The sequence below is a fragment of the Hippocampus guttulatus genome, chromosome 2 (genome assembly GCF_054856545.1).
Source record: "Hippocampus guttulatus isolate MCC_2025c chromosome 2, RoL_Hgut_1.0, whole genome shotgun sequence".
Lineage (NCBI taxonomy): Eukaryota > Metazoa > Chordata > Actinopteri > Syngnathiformes > Syngnathidae > Hippocampus > Hippocampus guttulatus.
In genome coordinates this window covers 31,261,986-31,279,216 of record NC_141262.1, presented here as the reverse complement: position 1 = coordinate 31,279,216, position 17,231 = coordinate 31,261,986, and the positions used below count along the sequence as shown (strand labels likewise).

The 17,231-nt window shown below is 43.6% G+C and overlaps 1 protein-coding gene across 4 annotated transcripts in view; it reads left to right on the top strand.

The window, feature by feature from the left end:
* Positions 1-15,297, top strand: part of atrx (ATRX chromatin remodeler) — a 48,875-nt gene extending 33,578 nt beyond the window's left edge. For all 4 annotated transcript variants that reach the window (XM_086105667.1, XM_086105665.1, XM_086105666.1 and 1 more), the window contains 5 exons: positions 5,496-5,645; positions 8,422-8,532; positions 10,708-10,803; positions 10,887-11,015; positions 13,945-15,297. In XM_086105667.1, the coding sequence (XP_085961793.1) occupies positions 5,496-5,645; positions 8,422-8,532; positions 10,708-10,803; positions 10,887-11,015; positions 13,945-14,166 (708 nt within the window). In that variant the 3' untranslated portion in view covers positions 14,167-15,297. The remainder of the gene's footprint in view (positions 1-5,495; positions 5,646-8,421; positions 8,533-10,707; positions 10,804-10,886; positions 11,016-13,944) is intronic.
* The last annotated feature ends 1,934 nt before the right edge of the window (positions 15,298-17,231 follow it).

The following is a 17,231-nucleotide window of genomic DNA, read 5'->3' as shown; positions in this document are numbered from 1 at the left end:
GTTATGATTTTTGTGCCCTTTTTTGTGAAGTGAATCGGCATTCTGATGCCAATAGTTTTTCCCCACCCACTTTTACGTTGTTATTTCGGTCCCCTGGGTTTTAATGGGAACACACTGCACTCGCATGAGCCATCCAGCATAGCGCAGCTGCACGCATCTGTTTACTGCTATTTACTAAATAGTCTCCGCCTTACGATGCTGCTATAAACCTGCACTTTTTCCTCATTCCTTTCCATCATTTACTTTGTTGTTGATCTCTTAATTTCACCTCTTGCCTTCACTCTTTTTTTAGTCCAGAGAGTTGATTCACTTTTGTTGTTGTGTTGAGATGCTTTAAGTTTGGGTTTGAACAAGGTTTCTTAGCAGACATCTGTAAACACGGCGGATAAAATAAACACCGCTTATGCAAACTGAGCCATCTGTCGTCGTTCTACAGTACACAGTCCAAATCATCTTTCAATGTTCCCTCGATGGTTTAATGAACAGGTAGGAGCACAGAATCAACTTAGTGTGAAACTGAAATTACGGCTCTAAACCCTTGTAGCTTCCAACTGTAGAGTCAAATCACTTTTGAAGCTATGTTTTGCACGGATGTGTTTGGTGCGCCGCGTCCATGTAATGAGATATCAGCATTTATTTCAGACAGCAAGGGTGAGGTTAAAGTTATTGACAAGCTGCCGGTTTGGGGCAACTTGCTGCTGCTGATGATGGCAACAGAGCTGAGAGTTAGATGGAAGGAATTCTGTCTGGACTCATGTGAAGATGAGTCAGAAAGGCTCTTAATGCCTTGAGCCAACTGCCTTCTGCACAGACAGGGAGTAAGTCAAGTCACAGCATAAGGATCTTCACTCCGCAAACTGAAGCGATGTCGACATAATACTAAATGTAACGCGCTTGCCATTGGCCCTGAGTGTTGCCCCTTTTCAGCTCCTGACTCAGATCGTATCTCTTTAGTTCATACTTTGCCGAGCCTCGTCTATTGTGCCCCCATTTTTCATTTATGCTACTCTCAGCTCTGTTGCCATGGTGTACCCATGATCTTCGCAGCCATCTGTTATGCTGACTCACCTCTCTACCACTGCATGTTCAAAGCGAGCCCAGTAAAGTTGTTTTTCTTAACCTCCCCTTGGACTCCCCCTGCCTGATGAAGGGTCATTATTTAAACCCCTCTTTTAACGATGTCTGTGTGCTCTTCAGAGAAACTAATTGAAGACAAAAGAGGCAGGCGTGCTTCCCCTTAATGACAAAGAAGGTTGTGCGTCCCAGACATGAGGTTTCGACTTCCCACCCTTCCAGACACATCCTATTTCCTGCTCATCCATGGGAGCAAGCATCCACTTGTAGAACGGTCCGCCGGCCTAGCGTGCTGTATACACCATACCGCTCCACTTGTTGAGAATTTGTCAACTTCTAGTCGAAACTGCGGGCAATGTGTAGATGTTAGGGTTTGCGCGTAGCAGGTGACAGGAGCAGTGATCATTAGGCCAAAGCACACACCTTCGGAGCTGTAGGGAGGCTACGTCGGCGCGATAAGCAACACACTCACCTCATCAGGCATAGGCAATTATCTTGACCATGCATTGATTTAATTTTCACACAGTACCTCAAATTTTCCTCTCTTCAATATTGTTTTTCCCTTCCCATGGCACTATTTATTAGTCTGAGCTCATTGCATTGCTATTAAAATGGCCCTTCTAAAGTGTTGCTGTTGATTGAGCATGAAAGCGAGAACCAATTTCTACTTTTTTATTATTGATCACACTTGTGATGTTGTATGACATTTGTAAATTGGGATTTTTTTCCCCCCCCTCTCTTTTAAGGAAATATAAATACTCCAGTCCAGTCATCGTGCGCATCAATGAGAGTTACATTGTGTAGGTAGGAATTGATGAGTTTTGTGACAAGCATTTCTCTCAACGCCTGGTTGAGTCTAATTGAATTGTGGTGACTCCAGGTAGCCAAATGCATAACTCTACTTATTCCAACTTTTCTCCGCAGGGAAGCCAGTGCTAGCACCGCCAAAAATCTGCAGATATCATGCTGAACAGTTTCCATCATCAATCTTTGTTAAGAGTTTTTCACCTTAGGTTGTGATAGCTCAATTGCGTCCAATGTGAAAAAGTGAAATACAACACCAGATAACCAAACGTATCCAAAAACGCAGACAGTGTTACTTACGCGCAGCTGTCTTAAACATTGGAGCGCCATAGCCATAACAAAAAATGTCATGGTATTTTCCTCCAAGGTCAAATTGGTGTGCAGAAAACTCCATGGAGAGATGACGGAGCCAAGCTTCCATAAAACCGCATCAAGTTTTCTATTGAGTTCAAGCTGTCTGGATTGGCCCCTGATCTAATAGTGTTTTAAAAGATGGTCTACATTTGTATTGATCCTTTGATATATATACTGTATATTTGGGGGGGGGGGTCTACTCAGTTTTGTTCCCAACATGTAGATATAATTAGAGTTTGTAGAACGTGATTTTTCTCTTGTTAATTGAGTGATTGCCAGGAAAAACAACTTTGGCATGTGTTCGTGGTGTAGATGGTAAAGTCCTAAGGGCGGTCTTGGCCTCCTCCTGTCAGGCACAGCTCCATGTTTTAAGTGCATTTCAGCAGTGAAACTTGTTTAGCACTGTTTGCTAGCTGTGTGTGAGTGCGTGTGTGTGTTTAACTCGTATGCAGCTGTGGGCGAGGGAGTTTTGACTGGCTGTGTTTAGCTATTACAAATATCTCGACCTCTTGCATTCCTGCTTATGGGATCTTGTCTTCGATCCCCTGTTGCTCACACACACGTGCATTTTCAGCCGCCACATCAAACTCTGTTATAAACTATCGTTGAAAAGGTCAAACAATTCATAAGGGGATGGCATTCGACATTTGATTTATTATAATTTTTCAAAATGGTGGAAATTGAAATGATGTGTTGGTGGTGTCAGCACAAAGCCCAGCAGCATACGTCCTATTATTATTAATGGAGACTTCAGAAGGCTCCTCCGATATGGCACTGAGCAGCCACGACAGAGACGTGTATACTGAGGTCTTACAAAATATACTGACCATGCACAATGCTAGTTTTTGTGTGGTGTTTGAAGCTTTTTACTTCTCATCTATCTTTTACAGATGGATAGATATATAGATTATGCATTTGGTACTTTACATGAGGTTTATTGTCATGGCAGTAAAAGTACATGTCACTTTAGCGGCTGGCTTAAAGTAATCACAATGAAGAAGTAAGGCACTTGTTTTCAACTTCAGAAGGTTTCTAAATTGAATGAATTTTGCCTTCATGGATTCTGAAGTTTATGCCGACAGGTGGTTAATTGCATCTGAGCTTTTTAAAGCTGAAGTCTATTGGCAACGTACGCATGGATGCCCCGTGCCAGCTCGTAAAGGCCAAATGAGGTTCGCTTATGTCGACTCCCAAGTTTTCATCTCTCGTGATGTGAGGGCTGCTTCGTTCGGAAACTGCATTACATCATTTGAATACCGGCATGAAAGACCTTTTCGTAACATGCAGATACGTGTGTGTGTGTGTGTGTGTGTGTGTGTGTGTGTGTGTGTGTACATACTGTACATACATACATACACATATATATATATACTGTATATATAAAAGCTTAAATTCTTGAAAAGGTCGCATGCACTGATGAATTTCATTGTTAATCAGTCTTGTTTGGGGTTTTACAGTATTTAAAATATGAAGTTTTCGCTCGCCTGTCACTTCAGTCCATAAACATACATTTTCAAATGCCACAACTCCTTCACCCCACAGAAGTACCCAATCATATCCCCCATATGCTCATTGAGTGGGTTCACTTACATCATTTTGTTCCGAGCATATGCCCACCCCGCGGCTCTCACTTTTCCACCTCTCCAGTAAAGCGATAGGCTTTACCCTGCAGGTCCATCAGAAAGCCAAGAGGCTGGCTCAGGTTACTGACGATCATTAGTACCGGGTCACATTCGCGCACAGCTCACCAAAAGAAATGGCCCGGACCACCCTAGAGCCGATGCTGGAGGGGAAATACAAGTCTATCCCAGCATGCACCTGGTTCCAGGGTGAGCATCTGTATTGTCATATGACCTCCAGCACTGGTGACCATTTACCTTGAAAATGTTGAAAAATGCCACTCATTCAAATCCAGCTGTAATGGCCCACTGCGGCAAGGTCTTTGTCTGCTCGGGTTGGTGGCCTGAGTAGTTTTAACCGCGTGAATTCTGTGTGTATACAAGCTTCTCTGCTTGTCTTACATCTCTTAATTTGAGATATCCAGTTTCACCGTGTCTGGCCCACTGTTTATTTTCTCTCTTATTCTGTACAGATTTGCAATCACTGTCTCCTTTCATCCTACTGTGTGTCTGTTTTGTATTCCCGCTTGCATTGCACCAGTGACATCTATGATTAATTTGCATCGCAGACTTCACACTCATTGTCAGAGTTCAGTGGTAGCTGGACAATGGAAGGGGGAGCATGATGGAACCCCTGTGTGAGGTTAATGATGCAGCCATCGTATGACGTCTCCGCTTTCAAAAAATTCCACTTTAATGTAAAGCTCAGCCAGGACAAAGCACAGCCCTCTGCAACAAGAGTACGGTCATTTGAGCCATGTTTGTGGACATGGAGTCTGGCACTGCTTGACTAATTTTATTCGGGTATTGCACTAAATAAAAGTGTTGTCATGGAAACTGAGGCTCTTTAACCTCTGCCAACAAAGCATGTTCTGTTTACTTCCGTAAAACATGCAACAAGGAGGTTTTGTTTTTGCCTACGTTTGTATCTATGGAAAAGCAAGAAGGAAAAAAAATTGCCATTTCACGTGTATGGCACAAATCAAGGAATGTGAACACTTTACGTGTCGATCCTGATAGAGCCAAGGCTCAGTCAGTTGCTACCTCCACCTCTAGGACTGGAGTAGAATAGCATCATCCACAACTTCATAATGACAAGACCAGTGGTTCTTAACTCGTTCAGTCCCAAAGACGTGTTTATATGTCTTTTCAGACTTGGTTTAGAATTGGCTGGTCCTGAATGAGTTAACCTTGTTAGAGGTATCGAACCCAACCGGTTCATATGCACATTCACCGAACCCTTCATTAGTGAAAAATAAAGAGTATAATTTTTTTTACTAATTCAAGACATAAAAAACGCATTTATTAAAACCAGAAAAAATGTAAACACAATTAGTATAATTATAAAGTATACGTTTTTTCATTGTGGACAAAATGAACCAGTCAGTGATGGCCAAGCGGGCGTGTCATAACTAATCGACATGTTGAGTCGGGTGTACCTTAACCTCCATGGCAGAGGTTCCGTCGAACCCCTGAAACTGATTCACCGAACCCCCGGGGTTCGATCAAACCCAGGTTAAGAACCACTGGACTAGACCATTAATTACTGGTGTGTTGGTGTCTGGGGTGTTGAGCGCACGCAGTGATGAATTAAAAGTCCTCCCTTTGACACGTTGCCTCGTTTTGTCACTCTGGCCGCTGTAGGACCTCTTCCTGGCTGAGTTGCTCCAGACCCACAAGGACCAGATTGTGTGCTATCATGAGCACGACTCTCTGCTGGACCACAAGGAGGAGGAGGCCCTGAGCGAGGAGGATCGCAAAGCAGCCTGGGCTGAATATGAAGCAGAGAAGAAGGTAAGTGTGACGTGCACTGCATCATATGTTTGAGAACATTCAACTGTCATCTAAAGGACCGTATTTTCACGACCATTCGGCGCACCGTATTGTTGGGCGCAGTCTCAGTAACGGGTGCTATTTCTGTATTTGACACATACACAAAACTCACTGCATTATTGGGCGCAGCCAGGCATGGTAAAACATACGCCAGCTTAAACATACGGCATGCATGCACGCACGCTAAAAACACGTTAGCTTGAAGCATACGGTAGCATGCATGCACGCTAAAACATACCAGGTATGTTAGCTTAAAGCATACGTAGCAGCTAAGACTTACGAACACACGCTAAAAACACGTTTCTAAAAAGGCAACGGAAGCAAAACTGAGTTCGGTTGTACTTTATTTAGCCATTTTACAATGCACTCACGCGACTGGTACCTGCTTAGGGGCGTGCCTTTAGCGTCCTCTTACACGATCACCCTTCACTCATTGGCGACTGGTACCTGCTAGAGGCGTGCCTTTAGCGTCCTCTTACACGCCCACCCTTCACTCATTGGCGGACTTCCCGCATGCCTGTCGTCACTCACGCCTTTTCTCTGTATAAACAGCGTGTCGACCAGAAGTGCTCTCAGTCAGGTTTTGGAGCTCGGCGCATACACTAGACGCTCCGCATTATAAGACGTCCTGTCCATTTTGGAGAAAATGTAAGACTTTTAATGACGCCTTATAGTCGTGAAAATACTGTAAGCTATACTTACGTGTTTGTCAAGGAGCTTTGTATTTCCAATCAGTTGCAGTTAATACAAGTCACTGGAGTGCTGTAGAAGGCAGCCTAATATCTTCTCCATTTCTCCCATCACACAGAAAGCCATTAGTGACAAAGCAAGCATATTTGATTGAATTTAGTACCCTGTTGGGGGACACCTTCGCTGAATGTGTTCGAGCCTTTTATGAGATGACGGTTCCGCCACCTGTCGATGTCCATCCACAACAGGCTTGTCTCGTAGCCTTTTGTGGCCAGTCCTTGCAACTCCTCTCCTCTTCCCTCCTGTCCCGTCTTTTTATCGGTCGAATCAAAGGGCAATAAATGTGTGTGTGTGCGCGTGCGTGAAGCGTGATGGTGCAAGCGAGCGTGAGTAGGTCTCCCCTCTCCTCATGTAATCCTAGATTCTAATTCATTCTAATGATTATTTTTCCAACACACTCTCCCTCCTCTGCCCCCTGTGTGCCATAAGCGGCTTTTCCCTGAGCCTGTCTGCCTGTCAGGAGAACACAGGGTTTTCCACTCACAGGGGAAACAATGGCACTGAGGTCCAGTGGTAGTCTTTCAATTGCTTCTGCAGCTTTGCAATGAGTCCTGCAAAAAAAAAAAAAGAAGTGAAAATAAAAATGTGTTGTAAATTGAACACGAAACAGAGAAGAGTTGTTCACAGCCATGTCAAATTTGAATGATTTAAGAACAGCACCCCTCAAAATGCTGCCTTTGTAATTTAAAAACTGCATTCCACTACATTGCAATGTTGATTTGAATTCAGGTAGTCGTTCAGCCCTAGTGTAATTTTTTGTTTTTTTTAAATCTCAGAATTCACTTCACAGGATCTCTTTCAAAGGTCAAGGTCAAGAAATGGTGAACATTAAGTCACCCTAAATCTGCAGAGTTAAAAAAAAAAAGGATAAGAGCGTGATAAAGTGACCCAATGTCCATAGCTAGTTTGAAGCTTTTAAAGCTTCAACTCTTGTAGAATGTCTCCACAATACAGTCAAACCTCTTTTCAATGTACCCTGTTTGTTTGCACCCCATAATGTTCACATTTCAAAGTCCTGATTTCATAGAAATAAATTTTCCACTTGCCGATTTTTGCTTACAAACGTACACCTTTTATAATGTAAACTTCGTTATAACTGCCAGGTTTTTCCCACAAAATAGTAAACCTTGCATATGAACAAAATGTACAGCGCGAGATTTCCCTTCGCAGCTTAGCAACACGACTGTACTTCTGGAGGCATGAGGCGGACATGAGCGCATGAAAACGTCTGATAAACGATGCGAATCTCGCTGTCTGTGAAGGCTGAAGTTGTCACTCACTTTTGAAAGTGAGTCTCCCGGACGAAGCTCAGATGACATTACGAATTTGGCAAAGTCTGTGATTTTGACAATCATGCGTATTAGCAACAACATCGTGGCAGAGTTCGGGCCCAGCATGTCCTGAACTGGAGAAGGCACTTTTCATTTGCTGACTAAATGTTTTCTTCGTACTATATCCACATATTTGTAATTGACATGTTTATACTGTATCACATGTTCATGTTTTTACATCTCTGAATGTTGATCCTGTATTATACATCATAGTTGGCGGCCATTTTATTGGAAATGGTTACAACGAACAACCATTATCACATAGATTCGTTATGTCCCAAGGAGTACGTTGTAACAAGGTTGTGTGTGTGCGTGTGCGTGCGTGCAGTTTCGTTGTGCACACTTGTCTCTCACCAGGTCTATATGGAACCCCCACCACACACACACACACACACACACACACACACAGGATGGCCAGATTACAGGGCGTAAGAGAACCATCTGCAACAGAGTTTCAATTACACACAGACATTGGAATCCTGCTGGCCTTTACTGGGGCATGACCGTATGCCTCACACATACACACACTTACGTTGTCATTCTATCTGTCTGTCTGTCTGTCTTGTTCGTGCAACAAAAATAGGATGATAGTCATCCGTCATATTAAAGTAAACCAGTGTCGCGCTTATTCAAGACTGTTGTCTTTGCTCCCTCAGGGACTGACCATGAGGACCAATTACCAGGCATACCCCCAAATGGGCGCCTCCACCATATTCTCCCACTACAACATGGCGGCTTTGGCCACCATGACCAACCAGCAGCTGGAGGTAAGTAATGAGCTCCACATGCCCCTCTCCTGCCTCCGACTCACTGACCCCCCCACCAGCATGTCGCACCACATTCCTCAGTCCACGCCGCTAATTGTGACAACAGTCATGCAGCCGGCTAGCCCAGCTCAGCACCCCCGCCCGTCACATCGTAATGCCTCATGTCTGGGCCAGCAGGTATTTATACATGCTGGCACATCTGACTAAAGTAGCGAGGAAGATCAGTGGGGATAGCAGATGGCTAAAAATATTTAGGCTGGTTTCAATTATTATAATCATAGTGCGATATACAAATAAAGTTCCTGGGCGATACGATCACTCATTGATGACGTGATCACACAATATAGACCGCAACAGTTTCATGTCTCCTTCCGAACACCTCCTTAAAGTGAACTCTTTGGCACATGGAGTTCCACCCATGTGAGGATTCCTGTCGTCCCTGTAACACGGTCTAATCAAAACAGTTCAATTATTTGGTGGTTTCTGTGGAAACGCTTTTCAGACCCGCTTGCAAGATGTAGGAAATCACCACGGGCCTTTAGACCAGGGCTTCCCAAACCAAGTGGTGGACGGAACTTGCTTTTGGCAATTCTCCATTTAACCGTTGGGAACGCTGCACTTTGGAATTTTAGTCACGCTCTTCACCTAAGTCGCCAACGTTTCAGTTCCGAACCATTTGACACGTGCCGCAGTGGTCACAGATGGAAGACAAATTTGCGACAATAAACTACCAAAATATGTCATCCATTTGATGCTTCATGTAAACAGTCCAAAAATAACACATATGAATATGTGGCTCAAATATGTACCAGAGGGTTCAAAAGTTGGGCTACACTAGGGCTAAAAGTTAATTAAATTCAAATTGACAATCGCAAAGAAGTCTAATGCAATTTTCAAATTGAAAAGGCTGTAATATGGGGAAGAAGAACAATCTTCTCTATTTCGGTCAGTCGGTATGCTTTATTATTATCAGTATTTTTTAACACATTTTTTCCTTTCTGAATTCTGATTGTAATTTCCCCATTGCGGGACAAATAAAGGATATCTTAATCTTAATGTACCGTATATTTTATCATTGCATATTCAACTGCAATATTATCGTAATGACATTATTTCTCAAAATCGTTCCGCCCTAATATACAATACCAGTCAAAAGTCCTGGCGCACTTTCTCGTCGGCCAACATTGACCTATTATGCATTTATATTTATTTTCAAATAACACTGGCCATTAATTTAAGCCAACAGCTACAGACATTTCCGGAAGTCAAATGATTCAGCAAAGGTTCAACATAAATGGCCTGATATTTATCTTGTCTGGCTTCAACTACTGTTTGATGTGCTACTTATCGCAGTTGTCTGTAAAGATATTTAAAACAAAATGAATGATGGTTCATAAAAAGCAACTTGATAGAACTCTTAAAGCAACTCCATACCTACATTTTTGCCTTTGCATATGCATATGCAGATTCCGCAATTACATTTGTGAGGCGGTGCTAGAAAGTGAACATGTTTTTCGAGATGAAGTGTATATAGAAAGATTATTTAATTCGGGTTTGGACTGTGACACTCTAAGCCAAATAGACACCGCTCTGACATCGAAAGTCATTATTGGGCTCTTGACTGCATGCCACATCAACGGGGGGGGGGGCTCGGGTCGTTTCATCCAATCCAATCAGAAGTGTAACTATGACACAAAACGAAGAGGGGTCATTACCACACGTTGTGCATTTTCGACATTGTCATGTTATCATCTCAGCCGCAAGTGTTTTCTGATCGACTAAACAGTTCCATGATGTCTTGCGTTGTTTCCAAGAAGAAAAAAAAGACACAAAGCACCCACCGACTGCCTCAAGTTCTGAAGCGGTTACGTTTCAACAATGTGCAGTGAATTAAATGACTTGTTGCTGGAAGTGCAGCGAGTAGATGATACAGTAAATCTTGTGGGCTCTAACAACCAAATGAGCTCATAATAACTTCAGAGCTCAATAATCCTCTGTGGTTTTGTCGCTATAAACAATGCTTGATGACATTAATCGTTTCAGTCCATGTTATTTGCACTATGCAACACTCGAAGTGGTCCCGCCGTTGGGTTGGGGGGGGGGGCTCTCCTGCTCGTGATGCTAATGAAATAAAGGCGGCGTTTCAATTGTTCGTCCATCTTCATTTGCCAATAGGAGCTAATCAACCAAGGGCGATTGAAGGTCATCGAGGCAACAAATGCGTTGAAGAATTTCCAGGGAGAGTCACTGGAGGATGCTATCGGCAGAATTGTAAGTGCAGAAAGTTTCCATTGGCTTAAGATCATCCCGGGGTTGGGGACGGTGTTTGACATCAACCTGTAAATTGTCCACAGTGGGAAGAGAACCCCACTCTGACTGAGAACCAGGTCCAGGCTTTGGCTATGGGCCGAATGGCCACTCTGGAAATAGAGGCCAAACGCAGAGAAGCTGTTTACAGAGAAACTCTCACCATGCAGCAGTCGGTAAGACAACATTGTACTGATGGTGTTTTAGCAATGTGCATCAGCCGATATTTTCCTTTTTTAAATCCGCATTTTGGGGGGGGGGGGGGGTGTTGCCCATTTTTACACAAACATACATCATGACATTCAAACTAATCGCCAGATTTCTTTCCAATTTCCTCTCTATGTTGTAAAGTTAAACACATAATAAAAGACGATGTAATGTAAGACATTCAGTTTTCTGCCAAATGTCGGACTCGGCATCAGCCCTCAAAAACCATCGCGGTCAGGCCCCATCTCACAAGATTTAAAGCTCCAGGTCCTGAAACTAGAACACGCAACCAGGAAGACATTTTTTCCAAGAACTTCAGCCTCATGTCTACCGCTACACAAGTATTGTGAAAAAAACGATATCGACTCAAACAAAGCTGTGTCCAGACCAGTTATTAGAGTTTGGGATTTTTGATTATAGTTTTTTTTTTTTTAACATTTTTACCCCCCCCCCCATACTCCGCACAGATGTTTCGGTAGACTATGCCAGCCACCTGGTTATGGCGTTCCATGTAGGCTTTCCCTGCCAGCATCTTACACCCTGCAGTTATGTGTTGGATCGTCTCAGGTGCCTCTTTGCACAACCTACACCTTGGGTCTTGTCTGATGTGGTATATCTGGGCCTCAATGGCTCTGGTGCTCAGGGCCTGCTCCTGAGCAGCCAGGATGAGTGCCTCTGTGCTGTCCTTCAGGCCAGCCCTCTCTAGCCACTGATAGGACTTCTTGAGATCGGCCACTTCAGTTATGGTCCGGTGGTACATCCCGTGTAGGGGCTTGTCCTCCCATGATGGTCCCTCTTCCAGCGCCTCATCTTCTGTTCCCCATTGTCTGAGACATTCTCTGAGTACGTCATCCGTTGGAGCCTTCTCCTTGATGTATTCATGGAGCTTGGATGTTTCATCCTGGACAGTGGCTCTCACACTCACTAGTCCACGGCCTCCTTCCTTTCGGCTTGCGTACAGTCTCAGGGTGCTGAATTTGGGATGGAACCCTCCATGCATGGTTAGGAGCTTTCGGGTCTTAACGTCCGTGGTCTGAATCTCTTCCTTTGGCCACCTTATTATTCCTGCAGGGTATCTGATCACTGGCAGGGCATAGCTGTTTATTGCCCGGGTCTTATTCTTGCCATTGAGCTGGCTTCTTAGGACTTGCCTCACTCGCTGGAGGTATTTGGCCGTAGCCGCTTTCCTTGTTGCCAGTTCGAGGTTGCCATTGGCTTGTGGTATACCGAGGTACTTGTAGCTGTCCTCAATGTCTGCTATTGTTCCTTCAGGGAGTGAGACCCCTTCAGTGCGGACTACCTTTCCTCTCTTAGTCACCATCCGACTACATTTCTCAAGCCCGAATGACATCCCGATGTCGCTGCTGTAGATCCTGGTTGTGTGGATCAGGGAGTCTATGTCCCTTTCGCTCTTAGCATACAGCTTTATGTCATCCATGTAGAGGAGGTGACTGATCGTAGCTCCATTTCTGAGGCGGTATCCTTAGCCTGTCTTGGTGATTACTTGGCTTAGGGGGTTCAGTCCTATGCAGAACAGCAGTGGGGAGAGTGCATCACCTTGGTATATGCCACATTTGATGGACACTTGGGTAAGTGGCTTGCCATTGGCTTCAAGTGTGGTTTTCCACATCTTCATCGAGTTCGCAACGAAGGCTCTTAGGGTCCTGTTCACCTTATACAACTCCAAGCATTCAGTGATCCATGTATGTGGCATCGAGTCATAGGCTTTCTTGTAATCAATCCAGGCTGTGCACAGGTTGGTACGTCGGGACCTGCAGTCTTGTGCGACTGTTCTGTCAACCAGGAGCTGATGTTTGGCTCCTCTGGTATCTCTACCAATGCCCTTCTGTGCTTCGCTCATGTATTGATCCATGTGTCCACTTATCTTAGCCGCAATGATGCCTGACATGAGCTTCCATGTTGTGGAGAGACAGGTTATTGGCCGATAGTTGGATGGGACTGCACCCTTTGAGGGATCCTTCATGATCAGGATCGTTCGCCCTTCCGTTAGCCATCCTGGGTGAGTCCCATCCCTCAGCAGCTGGTTCATTTGTGCTGCTAGGCGCTCATGGAGTGCTGTGAGTTTCTTTAGCCAGTAGGTGTGGACCATGTCCGGGCCTGGTGCTGTCCAGTTCTTCATATCTGAGACTCTTTCCTGTATGTCTGCCACTGTTATGGTAACTGGGTTCTGTTATGGTATATATATATATATATATATATATATGTATATATGTATATATATATATATATATATATGGAGTATTTGTCCATTGCAGGATTTAAAAAAAAAAGGTTAACTAAATATTGTGTAAGAAATGTAAACTACAATTCCAAAATGACGGTTTGGCCTTCCTTCTTCTGTACAAATGTACAGCAATAACAAAATAAATACATTTAAAATGAGCCCTGAAAGCCTGTGTATGATATTAATTGACAAAAATTTAAATGGCCATTCTTATTCTAATATAGTCTTCTTTTTTTTATATATATCAATGTAAGTTCTAGTTGGATTTTTTTTTTAAGTACTCTCATCTTCATTGTATTCTGTTAACGGAAATGTGGGTTTTTTTCCCTTCAATTTTCGTTGGTTCATTACATTTTTGTTAAACAAAATAACCTTCCGGCGGGTTTAAAATAAATAAATGAAAGTTATATTTGCAGACTTCCAGACAGCAAAGTAATTTAGAAAAAGGGCTCAAAGGTGGTGGCGCACCTCAATGTCACACTCGAATATTTCGTTTTAGCATAATGGTTTGCAAGTGCTTTTCAAAGATCGAAAAGCAGTGTTGACACATGGGGAAAAACCATACAGTGAAAAATCTTTTTTTTTTTCTTCACTACCCATGTTTATTCCAGCCCCATCACGATTATTAATATGATTATTACTTCTCTTGTCAGCTGATGATGTACGTCCAGAAGGTGGTAAACAACAGGAAGGTCCAAGAGCAACAGCTGGCCATGGCCAACCAGACCAGCCTCCTGAACATGGCTCTGCAGAATGGCATGCTGGGAGGAAACAGGCTCAGCCAAATGGACCTGCTGGGCCTTTACCAGCAGCTACATGGAATGAATCCCCATGCCGCTATGGGCAAGAATCCTGGGCCATCCAAGGGCTTGTAGGTTGCACCAGATCTCTGGTACCGAGTGGGCCCAGCACAAGCCGGACCGCTCCATCTTTATGGGTCAGACGAGAGCCCAGGAAGAAGGTGGAGGCTCGACCGCTATCCACCTGGGTCGTAATTCCGTCGTCGACCGGGACCCGGCGGAGCCTGATGTAAAAATGACTCTTTGAAAGGGGTCTATTTGGGGAAACTCGTCAGAAATACAAAGTGTATATACCGCCTTAATGTTATTCAAGTTCTATATCTTCATTTTTCATGTATTTAAAGTCAAGTCAGTTATAGTTTGTTTAGCTGCGCTTTAAAGCGCTGCATTCTTTCCCCTCCTTAAAAGAGGGTTTCATTGATGTTTAAACACCGTTTTTTTATACCGGTACACTTTTAAAACCCCAATGGGACCAGTATGGTTGGTGACAACCAGTAGATTCCTCCACCAATCAGATGAAATGACGTCTCCATTAAAAAAAAAAAAAAAAGAGCAAGAGAGAAAATGTTGATGGCCTTACATGAGTTGAAAAAGAACCCCCCCCCCCCTCCTTATTGGGCTTTAATTGTTTCTCTTAAAACACGGCTGGTCTTGGAATGCTTGTGTTGTTCAAAACTTACTGCTGGTCCCTGTGACCTTTTTTATTTTTAGCATTGTCATTCTCACTGTTGGCGTGATGTCTAGCATAGCACTGTGCGTTCTCATCGTTATGTTCCACTTGCTGGTCCCCAGCGGCCTGGTGACTGACTGGCTCTCACAAAGCACAATCGGTCCAGCTGACGCTCCAGTCTAGTTTGGAGGCTTGAGTGAGTGTGCGTGTGTGCATGTGTGCAAGGCTGGCTTTGTGACACCCCAGTTTCACCCGGCAGCTCTTTTTGGGATAACGTGCTGCTTGTTCTTTGACACGTTCTGCTCCTAACTGGCAGTGCCGTTGACGAGGGGTTTTGTGGGGCGAGACGAGTCTGTTGTCTCTCCATGATTCCGGTGTTTGCACAAGGTGTATTTCATATATGTGTAGACTGTTTTTGCCCTCTTAAGAATGTTCTTATGTTAGTAAATACACCACCATTTGCCATGATGACCTAATCTGCTATTATCTTGTTAAGTATTTAATATAACATTTAATAAAGTGACCAAAAGAATGAATATATCCCGCTTTTGACTCTTTATTGCATGCGTCGTGTGCTTTGTACATCTGCCTTACACATTCAAGATCTTCTGGATTTGAATCTTGGCTCAGTCTTTGCTATGTGAAGTTTGCATGTTTTCCCAATGATCAATCAACCCTCACTTAGATAGCATTTTTCATACAGGACAACGACAACAAAAATACAAAAAAGTGATTTCCCTGAGTTAAAACCAACTCTGAACCCTATCGTTCCACTTTAAAATCTATCAAGATACACATTGAATTGGAGAGAGGAATCTTTGAAGTGCCACATTCACTCCAGACAAGAAATGTTAAACAACAAGAAACTCAGTCCATCATACCCTCTCAAACTGAACCCCACCATATCAAATCATACCCTATTGCTCTTTATTCAAATGCATTCTCTGGGTTATCTGAAATATAAAGAAATAAATGTTAGAACCTTAGACGTATTGAATGTACGATTTATTTCTTCTCTCTCTCTCTCTCTCTCTCTATATATATATATATATACATGTACAGGATATATTCAATGCATTTACAGTATAATGTGAGTATTTAGATTCCTTCAATTTAACAACAGCAATATAAATAAATGCAGCCTTTAGCAGATTTTGCCGTGCTTGACCTTAATTTGGATTTCGAGCTTCTGGTTAGTTGTCTTTTAGGTGAACAAGTTCACCACTCCCATCCCTTCTTTTCTTTCATCTCTTTTCCCTTCACCATGTATTGTTTTCATTTCTGTGCCTGCCAGGGTTTTTCCCCTTCACGTCTTTGACTTTTCCATCTCCTCTCCTCCCCTCCTGGGGCAGGAGTTGGGCGGGGGTTGATCATGCTCTCGCCTCGCCACTCACAGATATCTGCCAGTGGAGGAGCATTACAACTATTGCAGATGTTGATCCCGTCCCCCCCAGACGAACGGCGCTGCAGTTTTCTCGGCACATCCCCGCTGCTGGACCGGGCAGCCGGCAGCTGTTTCTGTCCATTGTGTGTAGACGACACTCAAGTTGAGTCTGTGGGCCCCCCCACAACCCAACAGCCGATCACTACCCAAATCCACACTGATGTGTAAAGCCAATTATGAGTTTGGATCCAGTTGCATGAGGAATCTGATTTAGTACGGTGGATAAGGCTGACTAAGAGTGTACTGTTGAGCCAGCGGGGCTTGTGCACTTAACTTGCTGAAGGCTTTATGGGGGCAAATTGGCCTGGGAGTCAACGTGTTCTCTTCTGCGAAACTAGATCTGCCGCAAATTCTTTTTATACAACATTCCCGTCGTCTGTCAGACGGGAAGACACTTGTTTATCGTTTGCGACGTGGACCCGAAACTTTTCAGATCAAGTAAGACCGACTGAAATTCCTTTACACTTTGTGTGGATGGTAGGTGTTCTTTTGTATGTATGGTGGAACCTCCATTGAACAGACTAATTGGTGGAAGGGGTCCTCCGTTAGAGCCGATTGTCCGTTACACCAAAGTCCTTTTTTTTCGTGGCCTATAAACATCCAATCCAATAGTTTGGTACTTTTTTGGTAGCCTAAGTCAGTACAAAATTATTGTTAAAACGACTGTAAGTCTGTTTATCCATGACAAGAGAGCAACGCGAGCCAGAATGATACGAACCCGTTCTTGTCTGTTGATGGCTGGACAAAAAAAAAGGGGGGGGGGCAGGGGGGTTGGATTATTTTGTAAAACACACTGATTTTAAAACAACAATGTTAGAATTGATTCAATAGTTCAACATTTATCATAGAAGGTATACTAGCTGACATTGATCCGCCGTGTTGTAATCGTGCAACAGTAATCTCTGTATCGTGATTCGGGAGCAGAGGATGAGTGAAAGACTTTTTAATAAGACGTGAATGTCTCTATTCATCCCCTCTTTTGTGTATGTAAACACTTCATATCTAAGCGACCAATGAAAACTTGTA